We start from the raw sequence: 15,059 nt of genomic DNA, 5'->3' as shown, positions 1-15,059 counted from the left end.
CCTCAACACAAATGGTATTTGGTGAAACAATTACAACGCACTACAACCTGGTAAACAAAGATGCCAGATGACGGCAAAATTAACTCAGAAGACATTTGTTATGATAATAAATTCGAATTATCACCACCATTCAAGGTTTAGGCGTTTCGTGCAGCTTAAATTTGTGGCTTAGTTCGAATGCTTAGCAAAAAGAAGAATGTCAAAAGTTCATTGCCATCAATGTTTTATGAATTTTAGTTGAATAGCCAGTTTAAGATGAGAAGAGGGAAGAATAAGTAGAACACTTTTATTAATTGGTTGCAAATTGAAAGAAATTTTAATGAAAATTGATGTCGTGTTCTTGAGATCAATTTCGGTATAACTATTACGCACCACCATCCTCTTAACTCAAATAATCAATGATATATTAAACATGGTATAAAGAAAGGGTAATAATAAATTTATATATTTTTCAACGATTCGACTTTTTATTGTGATTAGGTTGTGCTCTGTTTAATTTCAGCACTTATTTAGGGATGTACCACACTTCATCTTTACACTTAGTATTGGTTGTGGTATCAATTGGCTTATAAGTACCTGTCAAAATACTTCCTTGCAAGTTGTAGAAATACCAGATTTCTGAGATGGAATTATTCAAACATCCAACATACACTTCAGCACCATGAGCTTTTTGTAAAGCTTCTTGAACTTGACTCAACTTGTACTTTCTTGAAACAGTAGGGTAAATTCCTGCAGCAGCTAAAAACTCAAAAGTATCCAATTGTGACCAAATTTCAACAGTTTTCTTATAAAAATTGACAACATTTTCAAAACGAGTATAGCTTTGGCTGGTGAAACAGGATGGACTCAATGTGGTCATACAAGTACCATGTTTGTTATATTCATGTTCCCATAAGGCTGTAGAGGCGCTGCTGTCCACATTACTAGCAATGGTGTCAATCCAATATTTGGACATAATATTATATAATTCAACTTCTTTAAATTGATCAACCAAAATATGGGTAAGATTATCTTTTTCATCGCTAACTTCTAAACTTTTGTTACAGTATTGTGGGTAAGAACCATTACAGAAATCATCCCAGGTTCCATGAATGGTGAAAGTTCTACTCAAATCATTGTAAACAGTGTCAAGCTTACTTTTCAATTCAGCTTCAACAATGTCACTGGTAGATCCATTAACCGCAATTTCCAACAAAGTAGTATTATAATCCCAAAATTGAGTCAGCAAAATGATCCCATTTTCTTCAAAACAACAAGAGTTTGCAGAAGATACTGGTGACTTGTTATGACAAGACCAAGAAGTTTCTGGGTTTTGGTCAATGAAGGCAGAACAATCTTTAACTGGATAAAAGTTACCTGACGACGAAGAATCACCTGAAGTTCTTTGACCATGGAAATATTTCCCAAAGTAAGGATTGTAGTAAGGTGAGGCTAAAGTAACAGGAATAACAGCAAGAGCTATCAAAAAGGATTGAGAAAGCATATTATGATTGTAGTTCGTCACTTATTTTTCACTCTTTTTTGGGATTTCTATATTCTGAAAATAATTTGGTAGAAATTTTATGGTATATTTATATTCCACATTTCTTTTGAGGAAGCCAAATGGTATTTAGAATTTCATTTACATATTTCATTGTTAATTATTTGATTCAATATTACATCTTATTGTTGTTATTATCCGAAAATGTATCTCTAATCTATTTTTGATGCCGTTCCAACGGGGATAAAAATGAATTAGGGGTCATCTTATCGGTACGTCGATATAGTCTCAAAAAAAAAAAAACAATACACAAAAGCTGCAGAATTTCAACTTACGAATCCCACATGGGGTATATCTTATTACCAATTGATTGGATGAGTTGGTTTACCTCTGGTGAACAAATTTAGAGTTATGGTTATTTCAATCGTCTTGTATCTTTCGAAACGAGGACTATAACAGATTCGTAAAAATTTGTTCCAGATTCGGCAATGTAATTAATGAAATTGAAGCGAAGTCCAGTCAAACAATAGGAGACAAGAGCAAAAATTAAGAGCCCTTTCTCTCTTATTCCACCCCATGTGGTATGAAAAAAATGTTTATAAATAGTAAATTATTTGGTGGGCTGAATTGAGGGCCACGAGGTGACAATGGTTAATTTAATAGACTTTAATTTTGTGTTATTATCTGCAACCTAGTAAAACCCACTTTTAACTAAGTAAAAATAATGAACAATCTAATTCAACAACAACAGTTGCCAAGTATAATTGAATTTGCACTTTAAGATGTTAATCATTCTGCTTGGCACCACTCTTTAGTGAAATATGACAGTACATCAAGAGATTTTGACAGTTCTGTTTGATGTCAAAAAACTTGACAAGTTCAGTATACACGACAATCTTGTCCTCCTGAAGATTGGTTTAACACTAATTCATTGTGCCCATAATAATAGGTGGCTATAGAACATTAAAAGTGATTTCGATATGATAGAAGAAACTTTTAAGAATTATTTTGAATGTATTTTTGTATTTAAATTCAAAAAGGAACAACTACTCTACTAACGAATGAAAAAAAAAGAGAAAAGATAGACTCTTTTATTTCTATTTAAATGTTTTACCATTCTGATTCACCATTAGCTTTATGGAAAACATAATCTTTCCCATTAATATTAGCAATCCCAGCAACTAATGTACTCTTCCATTTATTTTTAATTCTTTGTACTTTATCAAAAAGACAAAGAGCAAAATTGGTTTCTTCCTCATCATCATCTTCTTCTTCTTTATCAGAATCAGAATCAAGTTCGGAATTAATATCATCAGATAAATCACCATCGGATTCAAATTCATCAAATTCTGATTCACCATCAACTTGACTCAATTTTTTATTGGATTTGAATTGTTTATTGTCGAAAAAAATTGGACCATCAGCTTGTTCAATTTTTGGAACAATTAATCCATGATTATCACCGCCATCACCATCACCATTTTTATCGGTTCCTTCTGTACCATTGGCTTTCTCTCGCAGTATCGATGGTATTTCTATTCCTAGACTATCAGTGGTGTTATAAGATAACTGAGCATCAGGTAATCCCGAATTACTGGCAGTAGCTTCTTTTTTGACAGTAGTTTCAGTTGTAGCAGATGTATTACTTTCAGTTGCTCCAGTGTCATTAATTGCAGCTTGTGGTTGTTCTGCTGCTTGTTGTGCTGATTGTCCAACTTCAACATCTACATCTACTTGTTCAACTGGTTCTTCTTCCTCTTCTTCTTCATCCCATGAGAATTTTGCAACTCCGGATTGTGTCAATTTCTCACACCATATTCTTCTCAACTCTTGTAATGTACTTTCATCAATACCATTATTTTCAAAATCTTGTCTTGAATCATTTATGACATCTTCAATGACACTTTCATATAATTTACTTGTTTCAGTATTGGACATGATTATTATTGTTATTATTATTGACTTAAATCTATAGTTGCTTAATGTTTTTTTTGTTTTTATAATTTAGTATTAAATTGATCTATATATGAATATTATATGTGACACTTTTAATTGCTTTTGTTTGGTTTGCTTTTTAAATTATTACTAAATGTGAATAATCCAACAAGATATGAACAATTGAAATAACACTAAAAAAAATATTTAAAACTCCCTTCAACTATATATTAGAATCTTTGAACTATTGATAATTTCTGTTCAATTCTAATTCCCCAATGGCAATGGAAATAAATGTGGTCATTAGTTTTACTTTTTTTTACTCGACGTTTAAAAAAAAATTGGTTTTGAAAAGTTGGTAGTCGTGTAAGATTGCTAAAACTACTTCCACCTTACAGTTTTATTCAAGAAGTTTAGATAAGATTATAGATTATTCAAATGTTACTATATTTTCAATAGACTGTTCAAGAGTTCAAAGTTAGCATTAGGTTTGTACAATTCATTTTGAATTTATTAGGAAAATATTATCCTTCTCTGACATTTCTGAAACTTCATGGTGTGAAATTTTATTCACTCCAATAGCGGCATCCCCACAGAACATTACAGTTATTACTACAGTTGTGAAATTTGCAATTCTTACTCAAAATTGAAACAATAAATAAGTACTTTCTTTCTACTTCCTGTATAGCTTGTATATATATATATCCTAATTAATGTTTGCCCCGGTTTTTAGGTGCTGCTGTGATTTTAGGACTAAGAGCAGTTTTTGATGATGATGAAACTTTACGTTCCGATAACAATTCTGCTTCCTTATTAGCTTTTTCCAATTTCATTTTATAAAATTCAAGTTCTCTTTCCAACTTTTTATTCTCTTTAATAATCCCTTCTAATTTTTTGATATGTTTAGCGGCATATTCAGCATATAAATATTTGCTCAATTTATCTAAGTCTTCATCGGCTTGTATCTTACTCTTTTCTAATTTATCTTTTAATGAGGAAACCTCTTGAATAAGTTTTTGTTGTTCTTGTTTCAAGTCCTCATTTTCCTTTTTCAATGGTTTGATATGATCCACTAAATCATCCATCTTAGATAAATAATCCTCAATGGTTTTTTCTTTGGTTTCAATTTCTTTATCCTTTGCATCAATTTTTCTTTTCAATTCTTGTAACTCATCATTAGAAACTGATTTAGATTCAAGTTCCTCAATTCTCGATTCGAGTTCTTTATTGGTCTTCTCTTTGTCATTATATTGTTGTTTTAAGTTTTCAACTTGTGTTTCTAAATCATGTACAATTTGTTTATGCTTGGAAATTTCTTCAATTGTAGAATCTCTTTCCGACTCCAACTCTTCAATTCTCGATGTTGCCACTTTTTCATATTCTTTAATCAAATTTTCATTATTGGTATTATCATCCTTTAATTTTTGATTAACTGCTTCTAGTTTTTTGGTTTTGTCTTCTAATTCAAATTTTTCTGTTTCTAATCTTTTGTTATCATCAACCAAAGTTTGATTTCTTTCCAGTAAATCTTCATACTCATCCTTTAATTTATCATATTTAGAACTTGAATTGGATTCAAAACTTTGTAATTTCTCATTCAATTCTTGATTTTTAATCCACAATTCCTCTTTTTCCTTTATTACTTGATCTAATTTCAATGTACTTTCAATATTGGAATTGCTTGTTTCCACTATTTCAGCCTTCAAGTCTCTTTCAAGTGATTGTAATTCATTTATTTTTGATTTCAAAGTATCATTTTCATGACGTGTTTCATCAATGCTCACTTTTTGTTCATTCAATTTACGTTTCAAATTATTAAGTGAACTTTCTTTGAGTCTAAAACTTTTAGTCAATGAAGCTAGTTCTCTTTCATTGTGGTGTAATTGAATTGTTAACAAGTTTTCCGAATTGGCCAATTTGCTTTTTTCATCATTTAAAGCTCTTTGTTCTTTCTGACTTGAAATCAATTGTTCATTCACTTTTGCTAATTCATCATACAATTGCTTAATTTTATCATCTCGTGAATTCAACTGTTGCAATAATGTATCTACTTTGGATTCGTGTTCCTTTTGAATTTTATTAACTTGATCTTTTGAAAAGACTGGTTTTGAGTTTGGTGACATTAAAAAATTAATTGTAGGTTCATTTTCAAGTTGTCGCAGCAAAGTGAGATTAGCAGTTTCGTCATCAAATTCATTCTCGTCTTGGTTTCTAGTTTTCAAAGGACTAGTAGTATCATTAAATTTCCCAAAATCTTCAGTTTTATCTTCTTCTATAAGTCTAATGTGTTGATGATGTGGATGGGGACTTTGTGCAACCGCTTCAGTTGCTCTTTCAGGAGTAATATAATCAAGCTTGAGATCTTCTCGAATAATTTTGCTTATTTGAGTATTATCGAGGGTTTGATTCTGATGATACACAGTAGAGCCACGACTCTCTTTTGTAATATCATCATCATCTTCTTCATTATCACTGTCATTGTCATTTTCTTCCTCAATAGCTAAGTTAGATCTGTTGTTTTCTTCTATCAGATTGTCCTCAATTGACTTTATTTCTTCAACTTCATTTGTATCAGTTTCCGGTAACGTTTGTTTCTCTTCGCTGGGTCTTGACAATTTTGGAATTTTACTCAAATGTTCACTATGTTCATTGTCATCGTCACCATCATTACGAGGTCTTGTGTGCCTTTTTATCGGAGAACTATAATCTTCGTCTGGGTCAGAAGATAAATCCAAATGCAATTCATTTTCTTTATCGTCGTCGTTATTAGCAGGAAATGCCAATTTAATCTGCTGAGCCATTTTTTGATTGGTTCTTTTTATACTTTCTAAATTTATTGGTGGTCTAACGGCCAACCTTGGGGAAGTAATTGGATTCCTAACTGACCCTGGAGGTATTAATGGTGTATGAACTAATCCCCTTCGTTTAATGCTGTTACTATAACCAATAGTATTTCTACGTGCTTCATGTTTTGCAGATAATCCATGAGGATGATGGACGATCCGCAGCGGAGTTTTGTGATGGATAATCAGTTTGTTTGGTGAATTATCATCAGTAGCAGTAAGATTAATTTTTATTGGCGAAAATGACTTGTCAATGTTTTCCGTTAAGGTTTTCGACGGAGAATTTGATCGTGATGACATTTAATAATTGGTTTGACTATTTGGTGATGACTGAGGTCGATCGATTGTAAATATTCTTGATGACTGCTAAATTGGATCTTTGAATGTAGGGCCAACCCAAAACAAATGAAGAATTTTAGGTGGTGGTGGTGTTGTTTTTTTTTTCTTGCTTTTCTGCTGCTGTCATCCCTTTCAAAGGCAGAAAAACAAACAGAGCGAAAGACGCGAGAAATTTTGGTTGCTTATGTAATCAAACCACCTCTATTGTTTTCTTTTCTTTCTTTCCCTTTCTTTTTTTATTTTTTCTCCTATTCGTGGTTGTTGTTGATGTTGTCATTTTTTTTGGTTGCTATTTTTTTTGCAACACCAATTTCAATTCCAATTCCAATATCAATCCATCTTTGAATATAACACGGCAAATGTATATTTATTTATTATATCCAAAAAAAATAAAAAGAGAAAGAAGAGTAAAGATATATGTAAAAGAATAAAAAATGATACATATAGTTAGAGAAATAAAAAACAATAAGGACTATAAAAAATCTATCTAGACAATTGTAGAGAATATGAGAGAGAGGAATGTTAGAGAGAAAGAGAGAGAATGATGTTTCTAAGAAAAGGATAGAGATAATGAACAGAGATATGAAATAGCAACTAGACCAAAATTTTTAGACTAGAAAACCATTGAATAAGACAGACAATGATAAAAAAATCCAAAAGGGAAAAGGGCAAAAATAAAAAAAAAAACTCTAACAAAGGAATAACAAATATAACAATGTAAGCAAAAATGTAAGCAAAAATCAAAATAACACCAACCACTAAAGAAATAATCAAAGGAAAAAGGAATAACAATGTTAAAAATAAAAATAAAAAAAGCAAAAATTTAAATAAACCCAGTTATCAAAATACAATAAAAACAAATGAGTAACGTCAAAAACGACATAAAATGGAAAACCAATAAAAAAAAAATGATGAGAATGATTTTTTTAAAAACAAATCTTTACTCTAAAGGTGTGGTGGTGGTGGCGGTAGTAGTATCACTATCACAAACTTTCATATCAAGCTCTTTACAAAGAGTAGTAAGAACTGATTGGTGGGGCATAGTCCGAAATTGTGTAGTTGGAGTATGAGGAAATTGGATGGGATTGAGAAGCGCCAGTTGAGTATGAATCATAGACACTTGAAGTAGAAGTGATAGTGACGAGATCTGTAGAAGTCAAGTCGACCCAAGATGTAAGGGTAGTAGTGGTATCATCAAGGGTAAATTCAGCAGTAAGTGGAACTTGGGTAGTGTGAACAATAGTTGAAACAACTTCGGAAGTTTGTTCAGCAGTGACAGTAACAGTGACAGTAGTAGGAACACAGTAGGAAGCATCTTCTGCACCACTGGTCTCAGCTGCAACTTCGGTCAACACTTCGGTGTTACCATTGGCATCAGTAATAGTAACGATACTAGTAATGGTTGAGGTAGTGGTTTCACCATCATCTTCAGTAGTAGCAGCCTTGGCATTTTCACTGACGTCGTTGGTAGATACTGCTGCTTTGGTAGTCAAAACACTGGTTATAGTGTTGGTGGCAGAAACGTAGGTGGTGTCAGAAGAAGTGACGGTGACGTATTGAAGAATGGTGGAAGTGATAGTTTCGTTTTCTTCTTCTTCGGATTCAGTAGCTTCGGCTGCTTTGGTAGTTAAAGTAGTAGTCAAAGTGTTAGTAGCAGAAACGTAAGTGGTGTCAGAAGAAGTAACAGTAACGTATTGGAGGATGGTGGAAGTAATGGTTTCATTGTCTTCTTCGTCATCTTCAGCTTCAGTGGTGATAACTGGGGTTGGTTTAGTAGTTAAAGTAGTAGTCAAAGTGTTGGTGGCAGAAACGTAAGTGGTGTCAGAAGAAGTGACAGTAACATATTGAACGATAGTGGAAGTGATGGTTTCATCTTCTTCAACACTGGATGATGAAGAACCAAGAATGGTAGTGGAACCATCAGCCAATGAAGTGGACAATTGACTGGCTGGAGCAGTAGTGTTTTCATATCTCTTAATGAATGGAGCAGCTTGAACAGCTGTGGCAGCTAATAATAACAAATAGTTGGCACGCATTGTAGTTGTTTTTTGAACGAAAGACTTAAGCTAATAGTAGTAATAAAGGAGTGGACGCGATTAGAAAACGCAAATAAGGTAAGTCTTGAAAATTATAATTTTAAAGAAAAGGTGAAACGATTTTATATCTTTTAAATTGAAAAAATAAAGAAAATAGAAAGGTTAATATTCTTTTGTATGTAGTTTTAATAAATTGGGAAAATCATTCTCAACTTATACTTGAATCAAACAATAATTGGCGTCAGTAAATTTAAACAATGTGCCTGAAATTTGTAATCCTTTTTTTTTATTTGTTTTGTTTGTTTTTTTTTTTAGTAACCACAAAAAAAATGGTTTAAATTTGGCGTTGTGTTACATAAGCATTAATTTTTGAAACAATAACATTTTTTTGGGTTTTCTCGTGTAGACTTGAATATTTAAGATTTTGTGCATATGGCAAAAAATATCACTTCAGTTCAGTTCAACACTAAGAATTTGATTGATTGTTTGTTAAATCCATCGTCAAATATTGAATTTACAATGTTTTTTTTTTGCTAAAGGTTATTCACTATTATAAATTGCTCATTGTTCTGGTTTTGTCCCCTCCAATTCACACTTTAAATATAATAGTAATGTGGTTTTTTTTTATTAGGAGCTAGAAGGGGGGGCTTTGCAATATATCGCGATAAAAGTATGTTATGGCACAAGAAAAACAGTAGAAATGTTATTAATACCAAATTCTACATAGCCAATTACACACATTCCCCAAGCAATTTTCTTTTACTCGAGGTATTCTTGTGTGGTGTTGAAGTGATGACGACTACATGAGTAAATTCTTTTTAGGGCGTGCCAAAGGGGAAAGGGGGGGAAGTGCTGCTGTGCTGATACGAATATTTTGTTTTGTATTAATTTTTTTTTCATGGCCCTGGCTTTATTTCTTGTAAGGGACACAAATACTCCCAAAAAAAAATACTCGTGAACACCATTACTACCAATTACTAGTAAAAAAAAAATTTTCACCTACGATTCAATTTGTTGGAGATGTGTTGATCCCGAAACAACTTATTTATTTATGGCGCAACACAGTTGGTTTAATTATATTTACGGTGTTGATAAGTTAATTTATTATAAGAGTTGAATTAGAAAAACCCCTATAAAAAAAACGAATTATCATTTCTCTTTTTTTTTCACACAAGCAAAAAAATTATAACAAACAAATTATCAAAAAGAACACGACAATTTAAATTTTGTTTCGTAGTAGTGTACCACGCAGAAAAAAAGTGACAAGACAATATTGAATTTGATTCAATTCTTACTCAAAAGCTTGATGTTTGTGAGTAGTTTAAATCCAACAAAAAACTACAAACAACAACCACACATTGATCAATTTAGATCTGACAAAGAATATTATAAACTAGATGATATAGATCTGGTCGTCAATTCAAAACGCGTTGATAGTGTTTGATAAATAGATGAGACAAAAAGAAAAGTAGATCCTAACTAGATTTTCAATAACCATACTTTTTTTTTCCCTCTCTTCGGCTTGTTACGTCACAAAAACATCGGGGAATGTAACGTAAACGTCTCTTTTTTGCTCTGAATTCTGATTTGACGACGATGAATGTTGGGCAGTATTAATATATCACAATATCATATTGTCGTCAAGTTTTAGTTTCTTAGTGTGTTAGTGTGTTGTTGTTGTTGTTGAGGTTTTGTTTCTTTATTAAAGATAGTATCTTTGTTCCCTCACAGGGTCAGAAAATAATAGAATCAAGAAATAGGGGTACATCACTTGGGTGGCGGGAGATGATGGCTAGAACATTGTTGATTCTAGGTTTGATTTCTTTGTTTTTGACTCGAAAACAAGATCGGGTACAATTTCTTTATTAATGTTTCGTAAGGTTATTATACCAACTATTCTAAAGATGTTCGTCGAGAGAAATTGCTTGGGTGGATATCTTCTATTGGTTGTGAACTTTTACTCATTATCAATAGTAAAATAATTGCCGTAATCACAGAGGCGGCTTGATCATCGAAATAAACTTGTAACAGGTCATATCTATGGACCTATTTACCACTATTTCGAGCCCAATAAAGTGCTTGTAACATTAACTATCGTCTTGACAAAAAAGATGAATTATCATTGTTGTGGGTTAGCTCCTTGAGTTTGATCTGCCATTATTGTACTGGCTTGATCTAGACTAATGAAAGTGTTTCCTGTATTATTAGTAGAGTTTAAATGATCTGATTCTGACATACTATACTGTAGTGCTTTCAAATATACTAGCAACTACCAACTTATATTATAAATATAATCGTTAATCTCTATATATGAAACCATCAATAGATTTCTAGTGGTTAGTCTCTAAAGGGGATTTTACACATATTTATAATCCACCCTTTCTCTTTCTAACACACTCTCTGTTTTATCCTTAATAGGAATCAATCTTAATACAATAATTTAATACGGTAGTTAGTTGGTTTTCACTAATCAATTAACTCAACCTAACACTTTAATTTAACAATAACAATAGTAGTCAACAGCAATAACTGTATTAACAATAACTATATTAAGGTAGTTAACCTGTGCACAATATAACCTTATTAGGCTTTCCACACTAATCAAGAATTAGCATTAGCTATATTACAACAATCATCACAATGCATGTGCCCTGGATATTTCAAGGGGTCATCATCATCGTCATCATCTTCCTTTGTTATGATTTGTTCTTAATACAATTACAGTTCACTGTTATTCAAGTAGTATTATGTCATAATAATAATAATAGCGTCTTGAAGCAAATAAGTAATTTTAAGTAATCAAGCATTTGTGACTTTCGGGATGTTTCAGATTTTGTTTTGTTTTGTTTTCATTTTTTCCAAAATTTGGTTGAATTTTTTATAACAAATCATGTTGGTGACCGTGTGCCTCAGAAAGTTGCTCTGTGAGACCCTCTCTAAGATAATTTGATATTCTCGTATTAATTCTTAACCAATGAAAAAGATCGATGGGTAACTTTCATTTTTGTATTTGTGGTTGAGGGACTTGTAAAGTATCAGAAGAAAGACTTTTTTATTTTCCACAACAGTAATTCTTTCTTCATGAATTTGAGGTTTTCGTCACAGCTTTCTTTCATTAGCGAACATAATTGACCTTGGTACTATGTTTTGAGATCAAAATCGGTTCAATCAAAGATTAAGTGCCAAATGCGTTTTGACGGGAATTGATCTTTTGTTACGACAACACTCATAAATCAATAGTTCAAACAAGAAATATAATGGTCGTCAAAACATTACGGTCAAGTTGACTAGAGCTGTCACTGATTAGAGATATCAATTATTTTTTAGTCCCCTACTTATGGAAACAGAATGGTACTCATTATAGAAAAAAATGTGAACGATTTTATGAATTTCCATTAATCTACAAATAGAGGAAATGCATGTAACTCAGCCGATTCTAAAAAGTGTTGTTATAAATGCCATGGTACACCAAGTGAGTTGATAAGATCAAATTCACAAAATGTGTACACTCGGATGTCACATAAAATTGATAGTTAAACTTCTAAAATTGGAAAACGTCTCCCCAAGCGGATTCATCCAAATGATTCCAACTTATAAATCCGTTAAATTATTATCATCCTGTATATGTCTACGAACTTTTAAAACGGATTTATTAAAACACCAATAAAGTAATATCGGATTTATATTTTTGCACCAGCAAAATCGAACCATCGGGGAGAACTAATAATAATTATCGTTCCCAATACGGTAATATATTCCGAATAATGAACTAAAAACGGACTCGAGATTATCAATGAAAAGAATAATTTATGTGCCCCCTAATAAAAGAGAAAAAAAAAAGACTTTTAGCGCCATAGATGAGTTAATCTCACCCACAGTTTTGCTATCCCCATTCTTCCGTTTTTTTTTTCAACATCTATCAGCAATATAAAAGCTGAATAATTCAATATTCATTTCTCCCTTTTTTTTCAATTAAACTTTTGTTTTGTTCTTCTTCTTTTTCCTTTAATTTCTATCATCCATCATATTTAATTAATTCTTTAAAAAAAATGATTGGACTTCCATTGGACGAAAACTTTAGATCTAATAAAAGAAAATCAATCATTATTGGTTCGGTTGTATTTGTTGCCTTGTTGGTAACTTTATTTTCTACTAATTTATTCAATTATTTGAAAATTGTAACAACACCAATTCCAAAAGAAAGTTCATTATGTCCACTCTATGAACCAATTGCTCCAGAATCTTATTATAAGGACAATTCAACTGTGTTGGAAATTTTGCACGATAAAAAATACAAAAAGGAATCCATTAAAAGATTAGCTGGTGCCATTCAAGTTGATACTCAAGTTTTTGATAAACAACCTGCTGTTGATGATGCTCCACAAGTATGGGCAAAATTTGCTAAATTCCATGATTATTTGGAACAAACTTTCCCATTGGTTTACAAAAACTTGAAAGTTACCAAAGTTAACACTTATGGTTTGGTTTATCATTGGAAAGGTTCTGATAAATCTTTGAAACCAGTTTTATTGACTGCTCATCAAGACACCGTTCCAGTTCAAAAAGATACTCTTAAAGACTGGACTTATCCACCATTTGAAGGTCATTACGATGGTGAATACATTTACGGAAGAGGTGCTGCCGATTGTAAAAATGTCTTGATTGCTATTTTGGAAACTTTAGAACTTTTGTTAGCAAAAGGGTATCAACCAAAAAGATCTATTCTTGCTGCATTTGGTTTTGATGAAGAAACTTCTGGTTATCATGGTGCTGCTCATATCGGTAAATACTTGGAAGAAACTTTTGGTCAAGATTCTGTATATGCTCTTATTGATGAAGGTGCTGGACTTACCGTTCAAGAATTAACCAACACTATTGTTGCTCTTCCAGGTACTGCTGAAAAGGGTTACGTTGATATTCAAGTAGAATTGACTACTCCAGGTGGTCATTCTTCTATCCCACCTGATCCTACTTCTATTGGTATTATTTCTGAATTGGGATACATTATTGAAAAGGACCCATACAGTCCACTTTTGCCACCAGAAAACCCTATTTTGAATTTTGCTCAATGTTTAGCTCTTCATGATCCAAAAAACAATATCCCATCTTCTTTTAAAAAGGCAATTTTAAGAGCTGGTTACGACAAGTTTGCCAATTCCAAATTAGTCGAAGGAATCTCTAAAAATAGATTGACCAAATATTTGATCAGAACTTCTCAAGCTCTTGATATTATCAATGGTGGTGAAAAAGCTAATGCCTTACCAGAACATGTCAAGTTATTAGTGAACCACAGAGTTGCTATTGGTACCAGTGTAGCTGAAGTCCAAGAGCATTTTGTTTCTAGAGTTGTTGAAGTTGCCAAAAGACATGGCTTGTCAGTTTCTGCTTTTGGTAAAGATGTTCTCAAAGTTAAAAATGATTCGGGTTTGTTTAATGTTACCAACTTTGCTGGGTTCTTGAATGCTGCTCCTGTCACCCCAACTAATGATACTGTTTGGGAATATTTGTCTGGTGTTACTAGACACGTTTATGAAGATTTGGTTTTCCCAGAGATTAAATATCCTGTCATCACTGCTCCAGCTATTATGACAGGTAACACCGATACCAGACACTACTGGAACTTGACTAGAAACATTTTCAGATTCACTCCAGCTTTTATTGGTGATTTCATTGGTGAAACCCATATTCACAGTGTTGATGAGAAATTACCATTTGACAGTCATTTGCAATTACAAGCTTGGTTCTATGAATACATTCAAGCTATTGACAGTGCCAAGGCAAACAATAAATAAGGTTCGTAAATTTGTAACTAAATAAGAACGTAATTGATGTATATTCAAATGCAATAACAACAATAACAAAAACCAAAGTAAAAAAAAAAGTATGAAACTAATAATCTAAAAATACATGAAATTGGAGACTTTTTGCTGTCTCTTACTTGTTGAAATTATTTATCAACTTACCACTGTATGTATGTATGTGAGTTCTCTGTCAACTCTAGGCCCTAGGATATGCGAAACTGCTCGACCCCTCTCCCTTAATTAATATCTTTCTTCTCTAATGGATTGTATCTCAAAAACTTTTCAATTAAATCAACATGTGTCAACACCATTCTTCTACAGCAATATCTTTTCAATTTCAATTTGTCCAAAGCATCACCTTCACTGAGGGTTTCATCTTGTAAATAATCCAAATAAGTTTGCCACTTATCACCTACCACTTTACCACATGAGAAACAACGTATTGGAATAATCATTATTTAAGAAAAGTTTTGGGGGGTTTTGTTATTTTGAATATAGATGAAGAATATTATGTGATGGAAAATGATATCTTTTCTATTTGATTGATGTGTAATGAATCTTTTAGTGATGGTTTGAGAAAAGAAAAAAAAAAATGAAAATATGTGAGGATTTTATTTGTGCCAAA

At 32.2% G+C, this 15,059-nt stretch overlaps 6 protein-coding genes across 6 annotated transcripts, besides 1 other annotated feature; 1 reads left to right on the top strand and 5 right to left on the bottom strand. All coding sequences in view use genetic code 12, as the record gives it.

Moving 5' to 3' along the window:
- Positions 1–505: 505 nt before the first annotated feature.
- RBT7 (Rbt7p) lies at positions 506–1,483 on the bottom strand (the record flags this gene model as incomplete). The annotated part of the gene is made up of 1 exon (XM_715341.1): positions 506–1,483. One exon carries the CDS (start codon positions 1,481–1,483, stop codon positions 506–508), a length of 978 nt encoding a protein of 325 aa, XP_720434.1.
- A 1,107-nt stretch (positions 1,484–2,590) lies between these two features.
- On the bottom strand, positions 2,591–3,418 carry CAALFM_C403090WA (transcription initiation factor IIA large subunit; the record flags this gene model as incomplete). Its single annotated transcript, XM_715342.1, has 1 exon — positions 2,591–3,418. The coding sequence occupies one exon, from the start codon at positions 3,416–3,418 to the stop codon at positions 2,591–2,593; it is 828 nt and encodes a 275-aa protein (XP_720435.1).
- A 707-nt stretch (positions 3,419–4,125) lies between these two features.
- On the bottom strand, positions 4,126–6,558 carry CAALFM_C403080WA (uncharacterized protein; the record flags this gene model as incomplete). The annotated part of the gene is made up of 1 exon (XM_715344.2): positions 4,126–6,558. One exon carries the CDS (start codon positions 6,556–6,558, stop codon positions 4,126–4,128), a length of 2,433 nt encoding a protein of 810 aa, XP_720437.2.
- A 1,046-nt stretch (positions 6,559–7,604) lies between these two features.
- Positions 7,605–8,633, bottom strand: PGA54 (Pga54p; the record flags this gene model as incomplete). Its single annotated transcript, XM_715345.2, has 1 exon — positions 7,605–8,633. The coding sequence occupies one exon, from the start codon at positions 8,631–8,633 to the stop codon at positions 7,605–7,607; it is 1,029 nt and encodes a 342-aa protein (XP_720438.2).
- A 2,123-nt stretch (positions 8,634–10,756) lies between these two features.
- Positions 10,757–11,264: a long terminal repeat ((zeta-4a) Long terminal repeat (LTR) associated with the transposon Tca7; about 508 bp long, 10-15 copies per genome).
- A 1,418-nt stretch (positions 11,265–12,682) lies between these two features.
- CAALFM_C403050CA (Gly-Xaa carboxypeptidase) lies at positions 12,683–14,425 on the top strand (the record flags this gene model as incomplete). Its single annotated transcript, XM_715346.2, has 1 exon — positions 12,683–14,425. One exon carries the CDS (start codon positions 12,683–12,685, stop codon positions 14,423–14,425), a length of 1,743 nt encoding a protein of 580 aa, XP_720439.2.
- A 245-nt stretch (positions 14,426–14,670) lies between these two features.
- CAALFM_C403040WA (DNA-directed RNA polymerase core subunit) lies at positions 14,671–14,889 on the bottom strand (the record flags this gene model as incomplete). Its single annotated transcript, XM_019475372.1, has 1 exon — positions 14,671–14,889. The coding sequence occupies one exon, from the start codon at positions 14,887–14,889 to the stop codon at positions 14,671–14,673; it is 219 nt and encodes a 72-aa protein (XP_019330917.1).
- Positions 14,890–15,059: the final 170 nt, after the last annotated feature.

This window comes from Candida albicans, chromosome 4 (assembly GCF_000182965.3).
Source record: "Candida albicans SC5314 chromosome 4, complete sequence".
Taxonomy (NCBI): Eukaryota; Fungi; Ascomycota; class Pichiomycetes; order Serinales; family Debaryomycetaceae; genus Candida; species Candida albicans.
The sequence above is the reverse complement of the archived record's forward strand: the minus strand, read 5'-3'. Positions and strand labels throughout refer to the sequence as shown.